General features: G+C 62.9%; 1 protein-coding gene across 2 annotated transcripts; it reads right to left on the bottom strand.

The window, feature by feature from the left end:
• Nucleotides 1–380: 380 nt before the first annotated feature.
• INPPL1 (inositol polyphosphate phosphatase like 1) lies at nt 381–13,862 on the bottom strand. Of its 2 annotated transcripts, XM_062196658.1 has the most exons (28): nt 13,681–13,862; nt 11,010–11,073; nt 10,773–10,923; nt 10,578–10,698; nt 10,262–10,402; nt 9,991–10,084; nt 9,824–9,913; nt 9,586–9,684; nt 9,334–9,484; nt 9,138–9,244; nt 8,752–8,854; nt 8,473–8,669; nt 7,360–7,477; nt 6,698–6,794; nt 6,336–6,474; nt 6,117–6,216; nt 5,929–6,017; nt 5,633–5,714; nt 5,414–5,503; nt 4,833–4,946; nt 4,608–4,696; nt 4,078–4,165; nt 3,830–3,985; nt 3,527–3,605; nt 3,293–3,433; nt 1,676–2,348; nt 1,290–1,423; nt 381–1,178 (listed from the first exon to the last, which is right to left on the bottom strand). In XM_062196658.1, the coding sequence occupies exons 1-28, from the start codon at nt 13,860–13,862 to the stop codon at nt 1,088–1,090; spliced, it is 3,780 nt and encodes a 1,259-aa protein (XP_062052642.1). In that variant the 3' UTR covers nt 381–1,087. The 2 variants fall into 2 exon arrangements, with proteins under 2 accessions (XP_062052642.1, XP_062052643.1); XM_062196659.1 differs by lacking the exon at nt 1,290–1,423 and having other exon boundaries at nt 1,091–1,178.
• Nucleotides 13,863–14,332: the final 470 nt, after the last annotated feature.

The raw sequence follows: 14,332 nt of genomic DNA, 5'->3' as shown, positions 1-14,332 counted from the left end.
TTTCTTTGGAAGCGGGATCAAATGACACCTGTCCCTGAAAGTGCCCCCAGGGGGAGGTCCTCAGAGAGGAGCGGCACAGCCCCCTCCGCAGGCTCTGCTGCTGGCTGGGTCACTCCTTCTCTCGGCGGCCGCGGATGCCCCTCCTCCCCATCCCTGCCAAGGCCGGGGTCTCTGGGCTGAACAGCAGTCTGAGGGGACCTGCCGCCCACACGCCCCTCCCGGCTCCTCTCCCTCCGGCGGGTCTGGCGCAGAGTGCCCCTGTCAGTGCAGGGGGCCGCCCCAGGAGGAGGCAGAGGCTTCCTTTCACCTGATTTTTTTTTTTTTTGGGTTGTTGCTGTTGTTCCTTTTCTTTGAAAAACTTGTAATTTATTGAGGTGAGTTTTGCTCAATCCAAATAAAACTTAATTTATTGAAGACATCCCACCAGCAGCCCTTTTGAGTGCCTAGGACAGGGCCAGGGCTATTTGCAGGAACCGTCCCGGTTGCATCCAGCGAGGAACCAAGCCGCGCGGTGCATTCCCAGCACGGGGAGGGGGGACAATCCAGGAGATGGCCTGCCCCTCCCCAGCGACCCCAACAATATCAAGGTGCCCTCCCTCCCCAAACCCACACAGAAAAGCTTAAATCACCACGGCCCAGGTCTCGGGCTATTCCTTCATCTCCGGACAGGCAGACCCCCCCACATCAGGATAGTTGGAGGAGGTCTTGGTGGAGCTCCTCCCCCATGGAATAGACAGGGGAGGGCCACAGACACCACGGGACCATGTCGGGAGGGCCCCAACCAGTATCCTGGGTCCCAGGGGCACCACCCCCGGGGCTGGTAGGAGGGCTCCAGGGAAGGACAGCAACCAGACCCAGCAACCAAGGAGGTGGAGTAACCATGGCAACTGGTGCCTAGGCCTTAAAGGTGAGGGGCAGGATGTCCTACTTAGGGCATTCCGCGTGACTGGGCAGTGGGGAATGCAGATTCCCAATAAATAGGCAGCCAGGCACTGCCCCAGCCCTAACTTCCCAATGCCGGGGCTATGGCTGCGCCTTCGTCCAGAAGGAAGGGTGCCCAGTTCCCAGCTTGGTGGAGTCACCGTCATTACTTGCTGAGCTGTAAGGTATCCAGAAGGAGGCGCTTGTGAGCTGGGTCCTGCACCCCAGCCTCCTCCAGGTCTTCCTCCGTGATGTCACTAAGGAGGGGGAAACAGAGGCTGGGAGCTGGGCTGGAAGATCCTGACGGACCCCGGGGTTCTGCCCTTGGGGATCAGCCCCAACCCATCTGCCTCCAACCCCGCCCCCACCTGAGAAACTCCAGGTCGTCCCAGCCATTGTGCACGAGGCCCTCCTCATAGCGCTCCAAGCCGATGGCCCGCAGCCAGGCACCCATGCCCGCCTCACCCAGCCCGCCGGCCCGCCCGCCCTGCGGGCACGGAGCCTGGGGAGATAAGGCAGGTCATGGTGAGCACTGCGAGTGCCCCCTCCCCCAAGATGGAAACAGATGCAGCCAGCCACATTCTACCCATGCTCTGGGGGAGAGGAGGTGAGCACGGGGACTGAGTCATTGGTCCCCTCAGGTCCCGGGGTCCAGCCCAGGGCGGAGGGGACATCGGGGCCCACTGGACGATGGAGTGGAAGGATCCCGCAGTCAGCGGGCAAGCGCGCTCCTTGGGGACACAGGGCCAGTCACCTCCTCTGCCAGGTCCTCCTGGATGCTCTCTCGGATGCGGGGCGGAGGGAAGCTGAGGGGCCGGCCATAGTCTGAGGGCAGTCCTCGGGGTGGCTGCAGCTCCAGGGGGCTTGGCAGGAGCACGGAGCGGGCAGGCCCCGCCGGAGCATAGTCCACCTCGCTCAGCGTCTTGGCCATCTGCAGCACGGAGCAGGAACGGTCGTCCCCGCTGGCGACATCGCCCAGGAAAGTGCTGGCAGGGGAGGGGCCTGGGGGCAGCGGGGGCCTTGGGTGGGTCTTGGGAGGGGGTGGGCCCCGGGCCTCACCCCCACAGCGACCCCGGACTACCGGCCCTGGCAGAGGATCCAGACTGAGGGGCAGGAAGATGGCAGAGTCTGGGAGTGGGGGGGGAGGGAAGTCCGGAGGGGGCAGTGTGCCCCCCGACTCCTCATCTGATGAGCTCCCCTCTCCCGCCCGGGGGGGCCGGTGGCGCCCCAGCTGTGGGGCAGGCACGGTGACGGCCACTTTGTTCTTGGTGGCAGGCGGGACGGGGGCCCTGGCAGGTGAGGGTGGCTCTGGCGGCAGCAGCTGGTGTGGGACCCCTTCAAGGACGTAGTAGGCGGGGTTGTTGAAGCTGTTCTTGGGTGGGGGGGCCGCCACCCCTTCCGGCTCAGGAGCCCCCTCTGGCTTCAACCTGGGTTGGAGAGCAAGGAGGACTAAATCAGGACCCAGAAGGCCAAGGCGAAAGCCATGGGTGTGCAGCAGGGAGAGCCAGGTGGGAGTCGGAGGACAAGCTGGACGACTCGTGCGTGACCTGGAGCCCATACCTGCCCTCTCCTGCCCCTGGTTTGCTCACCTAGAGAGTCTAGCGGGGTGGGTAGGGGGGTTGAATGGGTAACCCTAAACTCCCCGGCTTCGGCTTCGCCTGCTGAGACTCTCAGTCTTTTATGACTGTAGCTAAAACCTCCGACCGCCCCCTGGACACCTGGGGTCTCCGCAGCACCTGGGGCCGAGCTGGGGAATCTTAGTCAGGAATTCAAGTCAGTTATACTCAAGCCTTGGGGCTAAAACCAAAGTCGATGAGTGAAAAAGCACCAAACTGTACCTAAGGGTTTTTGTTTAATGCATGTGACCACTGGCTACCCTCAGGTGCAAGCCTCCTCTCCCAGGGAAGGGGCCAGGCAACACCAGCGCCCAGGACCCTGATAGTTGTGGAAGGGAAGTCCCTCGGGCCCTAGTTTGGGAAACTATATTAAGCAGAGTTGAAAGGAAGTGTCCTTCCTTTTCCCCTGCCCAGAACCTCGGCTAGGACTGTTGTGCACCGGGAATATCTAGGCAGAGACTCGGCAGGAAGCATCTCCCAAACCCGTCTGAGCGCACGCCGTTTCCAGCGAGGCCCCGGGGAGGGCAGAGTCCGAGCCAGCTCCGTTGACAGAGGGAGCTGTTTTTAAGGCAGGATCGAGAGGAAACACTGACTGTGCTCCCTTTGACTCGGAGCCACATCTAAGGGTGGCCTGGCTGGCTGGACCTGCCGCGGGCATAAGGCCACCACACCGCTGGCCACGGGGTGGCCCAGGACCCTGAGGAGCAGGTACGGTGACGGACAGACTGGGGGCCACGACAGGCTCCTTCTCTCACCTGGGGGTCAAGGGCTCCTCCCGGGGCGCTGCTCGGGGTGGGGCTGGGGGCCTCCCTGTTGGTGGCGGTTTCTCTGGTTCTTCGAATAACTTGGACAGCGGGCAGGAGGCCTCTGTGGGGGCTGGCTTGCGGCTCCCTGACCTGCCCGAGGTGCACAGGACAGGGAGATGAAGTGGAGCTGACCGGAGCGCCCGGGCACCCCTGCACATGACACCCAATGCGGCCCCAGCTCACCTAGGATCCTGGCTGCCTCGCGACACAGAAGGGGCTTTGCTCTTTGCTCCTGCCTCATCCTTATCAATGCTGATCCACTCTGGGTGGGTAGGGAGGGTAGATTCAGAGGGGCCCCAGGGTCCTGGGTCCCACAGACATGCGCTAGGCCTGCCAGCCCTGCCCAGCTCTTCCTGGGGCAGGCCTACTCCTGGCCCTGGTCAGAGAACCTCCGAGTATCTCAGGGGTTCCCACGTGACCCCACCCCACGTCCTCCCCTCCCGGAACCCATCTCCTGCCCCCAACCCTTCCAGAGGGAGCCCCCACCGTAGAGCCGCTCCCGGGTGCCCAGGCGCTCCGTGGGCACCCGCACCTTCATGGAGCCACGGATGTTGCCCGTCTCCTCGCCGCGGTGGGACAGGAAGGTCAGGAACTGCTGGGCCGTGCTGCCAATCATGGACTTGAGCGCAACCACGCATTCCCCTGAGAGGCAGATGGGATGTGCCAGCAAATTGCCAAACCTTTCTGGGGCCCTGCTTGGTTCTCCTGCCCCCTGGGCACCCCTCACCCCTCACCATAGGATTCGTAGCCGTCCATGGACTTGACCGTGAGCAAGAGGTGCTGGTCTTGCAGGTATTCGATGTCAGCCAGAATGGGTTTGAGCTGGGAGCAGGGAGGCCCGATAAAGAACAAAGCCCACAGCCACCCCGCCCACCCCTCGCACCTGCTGCCTCTGACATGGCTTGCCCCTGCCCTCACGCCCAGCCATGCTCGCTCACAATCACCCTTTAAGGAAAGATCCCAAACCCTTAATGTAGAAGACAGCCCTGCCTGGGCCTTCCACAGCACTGGACATCATGGTAACTGATTAACTTTTGGTATCGGTGGCAGCCAGTGTAGGACCTGACATTTAGCAAAGGCTCAAGAAACACGGCTCCACAGCCTCCCAAGAAAGCAAACGCCCTGACCCTCACGCACGCCCAGCCCCCTCGGCCCACACACACACCCTGCGTGTCCGGCAGCCCTGCCCTCCCTCGCAGGCAGGCTCGCCATTGCGCTCTGCCACAGCTTCACCCACAAGCCCCAGCCCTGCCCGCAGCCTCACCGTGGGTAGCTGGCGTGAGGACCACTGCACTTTGAGGAAGTTGATGTTATCACTGCTCTGGGCATCATTCTCGAAGCTCTTCTTGTACTCTAGGGCGGGGATGGGGACACCCAGCTGAGCGCCCCTCCCGGCCTCCCTTTCCCTTCAGTAGGGGCTGACTGCTCTGGGCAGCTGCTGGCCCTCCCGCCCCTGGGGCCCACACTGCGCCCCAGGCCCCGTACTGACCCTCCAGGCAGGTGGAGTAGAACTCAATGAAGAACTTGGTGCGGCTGGCTGTCTTCACAATGGCCTCGATGCTCTCAAACTCGATGTACGCCTGGTCCGAAGTCTTCGAGAGCCCTGAGGGTCACAGGAGGACGGACAAGGGGGCTAAGAGGGCAAGAGAAGATCCCAGGAGCAACGGGACAGGAAACTAAGGCCCTGGCAGAACAGGAAGCAGGGCGAGGCAGGACTTCCTGATCCTAAGGCACCAATGGGGAGACCCCGGAGCCCAGGCCGTAGATGAAAGGCCCATCTCAGGGGGCTGGGGACCAGAAGTGCCTGTCCACTGACAATCTGCCACACCTCAGGCACACCTGGGCACACACGGGGCCCAGGGAGATACAGACACAGAAGTGTGTTTTTACACACACACACACACACACACACCCCTCTCTCACAGTGACCCAGGCAGACACCCTGACACGGCACATTCAGAGACACCCCTGCACTTGCATGTACACGTACACACACACCGATGTACACGTGCCCAGGCCACACCTGAGCCTGCCCATGTGCAAGCCACCAAGCACACCCAGAACAGTCACCTTTCTTGGAGATGAACTGAGAGGTAACTCCAACCTCAAATGTCCCAAACACAGGGGAGTGGTCGCTGGTGACAATGTCGTCCGTGCAACCTGGGGAGGGGGCATGGAGCTCATCAACCTGGGGAGGGGGCAATGGCCCTCCTCTCGGCTCGGGCAGTGTCAGGACAGTGACCCCCCTCCCCCCAGCAGCACCCATCACCCTGGCCAGGAGGCGCTGACCATAGGAATTGCAGATGATGTGGGTCTCAGGGTAGGACTTCCACAAAATCCGGTCACACCACGAGGGCACGTTGGTCCGGACCTGGGGCAGGGTGGGGTGGGGAGGAGCACTGTAGCCAGGGCCACCAGCTGGGGGCCACTCAGCATGTGCCCCGGCCCCAGGACCCACCTCCCTCCTTGGAGCCTCCCACGCCAGGGCTACCCTGAGGGCCTCAGAGTGGCCATATAAGCTGGAGTCCTAACTAGCCTCGAGTCGAGCCTGGGGAGCCCCAAGGACATGCTGGTTTCCTGCTCACCCCAGTTGGCTTCTGCTTGTGCCAGGCATACGTGTCCCGGGAACCCCGCTCGTAGCGGTAGGTGGGTGGGAAGGAGATCTCTTCCTCACCTAAGGAAAGCACGGACAGGCGGGGTTCAGGGGTCCTGAAAGCCCAAAGATACCCCGAGCCCCTGGCCCTCGGGGGCCGCCTGCCAGGCCCACACTCACTGAATCGGAGGAAGACCTTGTGCTTCTCCCGCTCCAAGTTGAGCTGGTCCACCCTGAGCAGGGGCTCAAACTCCTTCCTGCTGATGTAGTTCAGAATCTCCTGGGGACAGGGAATGCATGGGTTGCTGGAGGTTTTCCTCCTGCGTCAGAGCCAGGGGTGATGGCCACCTGGCCCCCAGCCTCCCCACGTGCCCCCAGCGGGGCCCTGGATGTCGGCACCTGGATGTCCATGTCTAGGCGATAGTTGAGGTCCCCAAACCAGAAGAGGTGGGTGAAGCGCAGAGAGATGTCAAAGGCACTGAGCTGCCGGTCGCCCAGCGAGAGCAGCCGCAGGATGTCCAGGTAGTTCTGGTTCCGCCTGAGGTCGGGGGTGCAGGGTGGGGGGAGGTACGTCCCAGTGTCAGGGAGTGGGGAAAGGGCCAGAGGGAAGGGCTGGGAACAAGGCAGGGTCAGCAAAAGACAGAGGGGCCTGCAGTTGGGCCAAGGGGGAGGAGGGTCCCTGGGGACTGGCAGGTGGGATAGAGACAGAGGTCAGAGGAATAGGGGCTGGGGTGGTGCGGTGATCGAAGGTACCCCCTCACCGCGCAGTCTTCTCGTTCCCCGAGGTGAGGTGGCAATTCACAAAGCCAAATGAGGTGCCGTTGAGCATGAAGGACACGCCCACAGCTCCCTTGTTCCCTGCCGGGGGAAGTGAAAGAGGAAGCCCAGGGTCTCAGGGTGGGACTTCCACCTGGGAGGGCTCCAGTTCTCTCCCAGTCCTTGGAGCTGCAGTGAGGGGATCTTTCCTCCCACCCTAGACAATGCAAGGCAGGCAGTCCACTGAAAGCAAACCCACGCCACCCCCAAGGCCCCTTCTGGGGCGCAGGTGCACAGCCCCTGGAGACCACTGGGGGTCCCGCGGGAGGGAGGGGAGAGACCGTGCAAAGCCCATGTGGAGGGAGCCCTGGATGGCAATCATAAGATGGCACTAAGCCCGGCTCCCCCACTCACTTGCTGTGTGATCCTGGATGGGTTATTGAACTACTCTGGGTTAGAATTTTACCATCTGTGAAATGGGAGCAACTATGCTGGCCTAGCCTTCCCAATGGGGCTGGAAGAGGCATAGAATAGAACTGCTTTACGAGGCTCAAAGCACCCCATCGATGGGAAAGCTGAGACCCCCAAAGCTGGGGAGCCCCTGAACTGGAGAGGGGGCAGGTGGCATGGGCACTGGGCTCCCTATGCCCACCCGGTGCCTGCTCACCCAGAGTGTTGGCGATGCCGGTCTTCACGCTGGAGGTGCTGACGTGGCTGATGCGGTTCTCGTGCTCTGGCTTGACCAGCACGGCCACCTTGATGTTCCACAGTGACTGCATGGCAATCTGCATGGAGGGGGTGGCGTCACCCCCGTCCTGGGCTAGGCCCCTGTCTGCACTCCCCCGGCCTACAGTTCACACTGTTCTGTCAGTCACCAGACAGGGAGGCCTGGCACTGGGGTGGACATCTGGCTCAGCCAATGCCGCCTGGGCTGCTCACACTCCATACTGGAGTGTCTGGGTTCGAGTCCCAGCTCCGCTCCCAGTCCCAGCTTCCTGCTGATGCACACCTTGGGAGACAGCAGTGATGGCTCAAGCAGTTTGGTCCCTGCACCCACAACAGAGACCAGGATTGAGTTCCCAGTTCCTGGCTTCACACTGGCCCAGCCTGGCTGTTGTGGGCATTTGAGGAATGAACCAATGGATGAGAAACCTCTCCTTCTCTCTCTCTCTTTCTGCCTTTCAAATAAGTAACATTTTAAAATAAAAAAAAAAGTTTAAAGAACTACTTTAAAAAAGAAAAGATTGGCCGGCGCCGTGGCTCAACAGGCTAATCCTCCGCCTTGCGGCGCCAGCACACTGGGTTCTAGTCCCGGTTGGGGCGCCGGATTCTATCCCGGTTGCCCCTCTTCCAGGCCAGCTCTCTGCTATGGCCCGGGAAGGCAGTGGAGGATGGCCCAAGTCCTTGGGCCCTGCACCTGCATGGGAGACCAGGAGAAGCACCTGGCTCCTGGCTTCGGATCAGCGAGATGCGCCGGCCGCAGCGGCCATTGGAGGGTGAACCAACGGCAAAAGGAAGACCTTTCTCTCTATCTCACTATCCACTCTGCCTGTCAAAAAAAAAAAAAGAAAGAAAGAAAAGATCTGCTACCCTCCTCCCCAAGGAACCAGGGAGCACACGGTCCCCTTGTAGCAAGGACTCAGGTTAGGTCTCCCAAAGGTTAAGCCCAGGGACCGGGACAAGCCAGTCTAGCTCTGTCCCCCTGGGAGGCTGGTGAAATCAAGCAGGAGAGTGTGCAGTGGGGTGCGAGGGCAGGGGACTGGACAAGGTGACCCCTCACCGGGCGGTAATCCAAATCTGTGAGCTCCTTGAGGCCCCCACGCAGCAGGTCCAGCCACTCTCGGTCGCCCACCGAGTTCTCCTGAGTCCCAAAGACATAGATGTCGTGGGGTATGGTCACTGTGACCTCGTCCAGGGTCTTCCCCAGGCCCTTTGATGTGAACCAAGATGTCACGTTTTTCGGAGGTGGCACACTTCCTGGAGGTGGTGGGGGTAGGAGGTCAGGCCCAGGCTCTGGGGGCCACGCCCCTCTCCCACCCCAGCCCAGCCCGGGCCTGACCCATGTTCCAGGTGCCTATGAAGACAGAGATCATGTCGGGCTCATCCTGCTTGGAGTGCTTGTTTTTCATGAGCTGCAGCAGCTGGCAAAAGGCCTCCCGCTTCTGCAGGGGACAGCAGCCAGTCAAGGGCAGGGAGACGCCAGGAAACCCCCTCCCCCAGGAGCCAGGAGGGAGGCTCTCGCCTGCCTGGCTCACCTGGCTACACCTGCCACACAAGTCCGCAGCAGGTGCTCCGCGAGTGAGCACAGCAGGAACAGCTGAGCCACCCCCAGGCTACCCGCTCTCAAGGCCCCCTCTGCCCAGAGGGATGGCACACCTACATCACGGTTCCCTCTCCCCACCCAGTGGGCGAAAACACCCCTCCAGGGACCCTGGGAGCCCTCACCCGAGCACTGACAAAGATGAAGTCCTTGCGCTGCGTCCGCTCCTTCTCCTTCTCAAACACGACACCAAGCTTGTTCTGGACACGCTGGGATTTAATGAGCTGGCGGACTAGGCAACAGGGGGCCGGTCACACGGGCCTGCAACCCCCAGCCAAGGGTCCCTCTCGGCCCCCCTCTCCAGACCCGGCCGCGGCTCACTGCGGTCATGGGTGAAAGTGGTCCAGTCCTCCTGGGAGTCTCGCTGTCTTCTCAGCAGCACCAGCCGTCCGCCCTCCACATCCACGCTCAGCGTGAACTTCTGCGACTTCCCGATCTTGGTCAGGTCGCCCAGGGTCACGTCCAGCTTCACCTGCAGGCCAGGAGGCGGGGAGGCTGCTGACAAGACCTTGGTGACGGCGCCCCCTCCCCCTCCAGTCTCCCACGCCCGTCGGGGCCCCACCTGCCATGTACCTCAAAGGCCTGCACGGGGATGGTCTTGGCCTTCCGTATGGACGGCTGCAGGGGAGCAGGGGGTGCTGTGGAGCTCATGTCCTGTAGGGCCTTCAGGGCCTGCAGGGGACGGGGTGAGGTCAGGGCACACGCCGAGGGGAACAGCTGGCCCTGGGGCCAATGCTGAGCTGTAGATCAGGGCTGGGAACAGGCTGGGCCAATAAAAGAGGACAGTGATGGTGGTCAGGGGTCACGCCACCTTCTTCTGGATGCCAGACAGGAAGTCCTTGAGCACTGACAGCTTCAGTACCAGGCTCTCTAGTTCCTGCTCCCCAGTCTGCGGTGGGTTCTGGGGGGAGAAAGAATAAGGCTTGCATGGGAAGGGCCTCAGGAAGTACCCCCCCAGATGTCTCCCCAGAGCCCCACCTGCTGCTGCAAAAGGCGAGTCACCATGGGCGAGCTCTGCTGGTCAAACACCTTGGACAGGATCTCCAGGCCAGACAGGACCTTGTCCACCTCACTAGGGGAGACAGCAGAAAAAGGGATTCCCACCCCAACCTAAGGCAGTGTAGCGCGCACCTTCACTGCGGGGACACAAGCGTACACGCGAGGCAGAGTCAAGAAGCGATGACTCTTTTGCAGCTGGGGTCAAGGTCAGGGGTCAGAGCGAAGCGCATGGGTTGGCTGTCCCCGGTACCTGTGCAGCCTCCGGCAGGAGGTGACCAGGGTGCGGGTGAGGTGCGGCAGGTTGCTGGCTCCGCCTCTCACAGCCTCCAGGTCCAGCCCATAGCTACCCTTCAGATACTCGTGTGAGACGGTGCTAAGCCCGTTGGGAGCGCTTCAAGGAGGGGTTAAGAGTTAGTGGAGGTCCATCTGACCCTGTCTCATCACGTCCAGCCCATCCCAAGACCCAGCACTGGTGGGTCCGGGTGTGCCTGCCTCTGGGGCTCCACTGGGGAAGAAGGTCGGGAAGCAGTTCTCCTGGGGGCACGGGGGATGGGCTGGGGTCTCACCTCTCAGCAGCGGGAGTTGTGGGCGTCTCGGGGGCTGGCGATGGGCTGCTTGGGCCCACCGGGCCAGAAATGCTGGTGGAGCCAGAGCGCGGCGGCAGCGGGGGCTTCTCATCCTCCCCATCTGTGGACAGGGGTCAGTGTGGCAGCAGCTGGGGCCTCCCTCCCTCCGAGGACCGGGGTGGGGGCGGGGCTCACCTGAGGCGTCGCGGTCGTCGGGCGGGTCCGGCTCTCTCTCGCCCTCTACAGGCAGCAGCAGGGCACACACGAGGCCCTGGTTGGGCTGGGCGTACAGGCCGACGAGCTCTCCCAGGGTCTGGAAGCGCCGCACAGGCACACCCTGCGAGGTCTGGGAGCCGGTGGGGAAGAGTCAGCCAGCAGGTCCTCCGGCCCCACACTGGATCAAGGTCAGGGGTGCGAGGCCCACGGTCCTACCTGCACGGCCAGGAAGTCCTCTCCGTCGGGCAGGATGCGGTATGTGTGCACATGCTTCTGATACCTGTGGGCAAGGCAGGACACAGGATCTGCCACCGGCTCAGGCCCCCAGCCCCACAGCCCCACAGCCCCCACCCGACCCCTGGCCCAGGCTGCACAGGGTTAACAATGGGGCCTGTGTACTTCCACCATCCTCCTAGTGCTGCCAACAAGAGCAGGAATGGCCAGCACACACACACAGACACACACACACACACACCCCAACAAGCCCTACAGAGGCTCCACACCCACCGCAGAGGCAGGGCTGGGAAAGCAACAGGCAGCTCTTTTGTGGCCTCTACAGCTGTCTAAACAGCCCCTCTGGGCTGTGGTACAGTCTGGGCCCCCCGCCAGAGTAAGAGTCCCCAGAAGCCTGGCGGCCTTGCTGCACGTGTGCACCCGCTGTGTTTGTGTGACCGTCTGGCTCGGCTGGAGTCCCGTGTGCAGGGGGCAGGTTCACTGGGGAGGATGGGGGCAGCATCCTAGTGTCTTCCCTGGATACAAGCGATGAGGGGCCCCCTCGGGGAGCCCTAGGCTGAGGAGGGGCAAGGGGGTTGCTGACAGACGGCAGCAGCAGCTGAGCAGGGGACAGCTGAGCCAGGCACACACTCAATGGGGGATGGAGGACTCCCCAGGCCTGCACGCCTCAGGGTCCTCTTGGCCAGGAAAGGCATCAGGGCCTGCGGGCGTGTGCTGGCAGCAGGAGGACCTGTCAGAGGAGGCCCCACGCCGTGGCCACGGGTTCATTCTCTCTCCTCGGGTTAGCTGGGCACAGGGGCTCTCCTGGCTGCTGGGGCTGGGAAGGTGTTGCTGAGTGGGTGTGTCTGTCTGTGGGCTGGGAGTCTGTGTTGACAACAATAGCAGCATTCCATCAACCAAACTCTGCCTCAGCATCAGGCTGCGTGCTCGGCAGCCCCTGCATCTCACTCCATGCTCACTTTCTGAAGTAGAAATGATTATTGTGCCCATTCTCCAGATGAGGAAATCGAGGCTCAAACATGAAAAGCGGATCTGCTTGAGGTCATGGAGCAAGTAAAAGGCAGAGCTGAGATTTTAAACAGGATCAGAAGCCAGGCTCCGTATCCCAGCCTGCTGGTCAGAGTGCCAGTGCATGCTGGGGCGGGGGTGCGTCTTCCGTACTCTCCATGTACACGCGGGTGTGTACAGGTAAGCATGTGTGGTATCGGGAAGCCTAAGGAATCGCCCACTGCTGATCGCCAGGCCCCTGAGGACTGCAGGGAGCCGCCCAAATCAGCTGGCAAAGCTGGAGCCCCCACACACAGACAGACCTCCCTCACCCCACCTGTGCCCTCCCCTGGCAGTGGAGCTAGGAGTCGCCCCAATCAACAGTAATGTTCCAGGCCCCAGCTGTCCCCCTCCCACTCAACAGCTGACCCAGCACCTGCCTCCTTCCCCTCCCTAAGTAGGGGGCTGAGAGGCAGGGCTCCGGGGACGCTCATCTGCCTAAGAGTCTGGGCCTCGGCAGGTCAGCAGCCAAGGCCAGGCTTTCTCGACCTCTGTGCCACTGACACGGTGGGAGCCCGTACTGTCCGGTGCACTGCAGGACAGCTGCCGGCACCCCTGGCTCCGACCACCATTCCAGCCGTGACCAATCAAAAACGTGTCCCCTGGCCTAGGAGAAGGGGGCCAATGCTCACCCCAGAACTGTCAGGAACACAGAGGGGACAGAAGGGACAAGGCTTTGGCAGGGAGGTTCACAGGGCCACGGGGGAACATAACCAGATCTAAACAAAGCAGCCTGCAGCGTCCCGCTCACTCTTGTCCAGGGGCCCACAAACAGCCACTTACACCAGACTGCAAGGGGGGGACAGCGCAGGGAGAAGACTGCAAAACTGAAAGTGCAAACTCATGCCAACACCACTGCCGCCAGGCTCACAGGTACCGGCACGGGACCAGGGCCCGCTGAGAAGCACCAGGGTAGCGCTACACTCGGTACTCATAGCTTAGGGCTACAGCGGTCAGATAACCAGGGCTCCAGCCCAGAGCCCGGGCACACTGATTCCTAAACTAATAGTATGGTCCCATGCATCTTAGCCCTTGGTGTCCCCAAGCCTTCCCCTCAACACCCACCACCTGGCCGCTGCCCTCCCCCCCATATACTGCCAAGGACAGACAGGACCCCCGGAAGAGGTTCCTGGGCACCCAAACACACCCCATCTATCCTGCTGCCCCCAACTCCTGCTACTGCCTACCACTCTGACACTCAACAAGCAGAACTGCGCACAACAGCAGAGCACACATGCACACCTGGCGCCCCTTCCACCTGGGGGATGGCGGGGGAGGGGGTGGAGTCTGCTAGGCTCGACTGCATTGTCCGCCTTTACAACCACCATGGGCCGCAGAAACCACCATGGGCCGCAGAACCCCACATTCTCTGTCCTCAAGGCCCCAGAAAGTGCGGCCAGACGTGCAGCAGGAAGTCAAAGCCCCTAGCATGCTTCCTCAGCCCCGAGGCCCCCACTCTGGCACTGGAGGCAGTGCTGGGGCCCCCGCAGCCGCGGCCCCGACCCGGGCCCAGCCCAACCCCGCTCACCTACTGCACACCCCTGGTGCCCCGCCCGCCGGGACGCCCCCCGCCCTCCCCGCCCCCACACACCCCGCCGCAACTCACAGGACGCAGAGCGCGAAGGCCCCCGCCACGCTCTCGCTGTCTCGGACCAGGAAGCTGCCATCGCGGCCCGCCCGGGCCAGCAACTCCTCTGCCGCAGCGCGGCTCAGGTCGCGGTGGTACCAGGCAGGAGCCGGGCTGCCCAGCGCGCCCCCAGGGCCCGGCGTCCCGCACGCCGAGGCCATGGCCCGCGCAGCGCTCAGCGCCGCCCGCGCCCGCCGGCCCGCGCCATCCGCCCCGGGACGCTGGAGGCCGAGGCCGAGGCCGAGGCCGGGCCCGGGACCTGGGCTTGAGGATCGGCGGGCCGGCCCGGGCTGGGGATCGGGGCTCCTCGCTCCGCCGCGCAGGCCGCCTCGCTCGCCGCCGCGCAGCCGCCGCTGCCTGCAGCGCCGGCCTCAACTTGAAGAGAAAGAAAAGTTTGTTCAGAGGCGGCGGGGGAGGGGCGGGAGCGGAGCTCAGGGCCCGGCGGCCGCCCCCTCCCCCTCCGCTGGGCCGCAGCCCGCACCTCCCCTGCCCCCAACCTCTTCCCGCGGGGACGCAGCCTCCACGCTCCTGCGGGACCCGAACCTCTCAGAACCCACAGCGACCCTGCCCCTTCGCTCCCCGAGGAAGTGCAGCCTCCAGCCCCCTCCGAGGGCCAAACCGCCCCCTCCTC

This window comes from Lepus europaeus, chromosome 7, assembly GCF_033115175.1.
Source record: "Lepus europaeus isolate LE1 chromosome 7, mLepTim1.pri, whole genome shotgun sequence".
Lineage (NCBI taxonomy): Eukaryota > Metazoa > Chordata > Mammalia > Lagomorpha > Leporidae > Lepus > Lepus europaeus.
The sequence above is the reverse complement of the archived record's forward strand: the minus strand, read 5'-3'. Positions and strand labels throughout refer to the sequence as shown.

Bases quoted from the DNA above. Each gene is read 5' to 3' on its own strand.
- INPPL1 (XM_062196658.1), bottom strand. From the start codon at position 13,862: ATGGCCTCGGCGTGCGGGACGCCGGGCCCTGGGGGCGCGCTGGGCAGC. The intron at 6,018-6,116 runs GTGAGTGTGGGC...TGCTTTCCTTAG, and splicing joins CAAGGTCTTCCTCCGATTCA to GTGAGGAAGAGATCTCCTTC. The intron at 3,606-3,829 runs GTGGGGGCTCCC...CTACCCACCCAG, and splicing joins CACCCGGGAGCGGCTCTACG to AGTGGATCAGCATTGATAAG.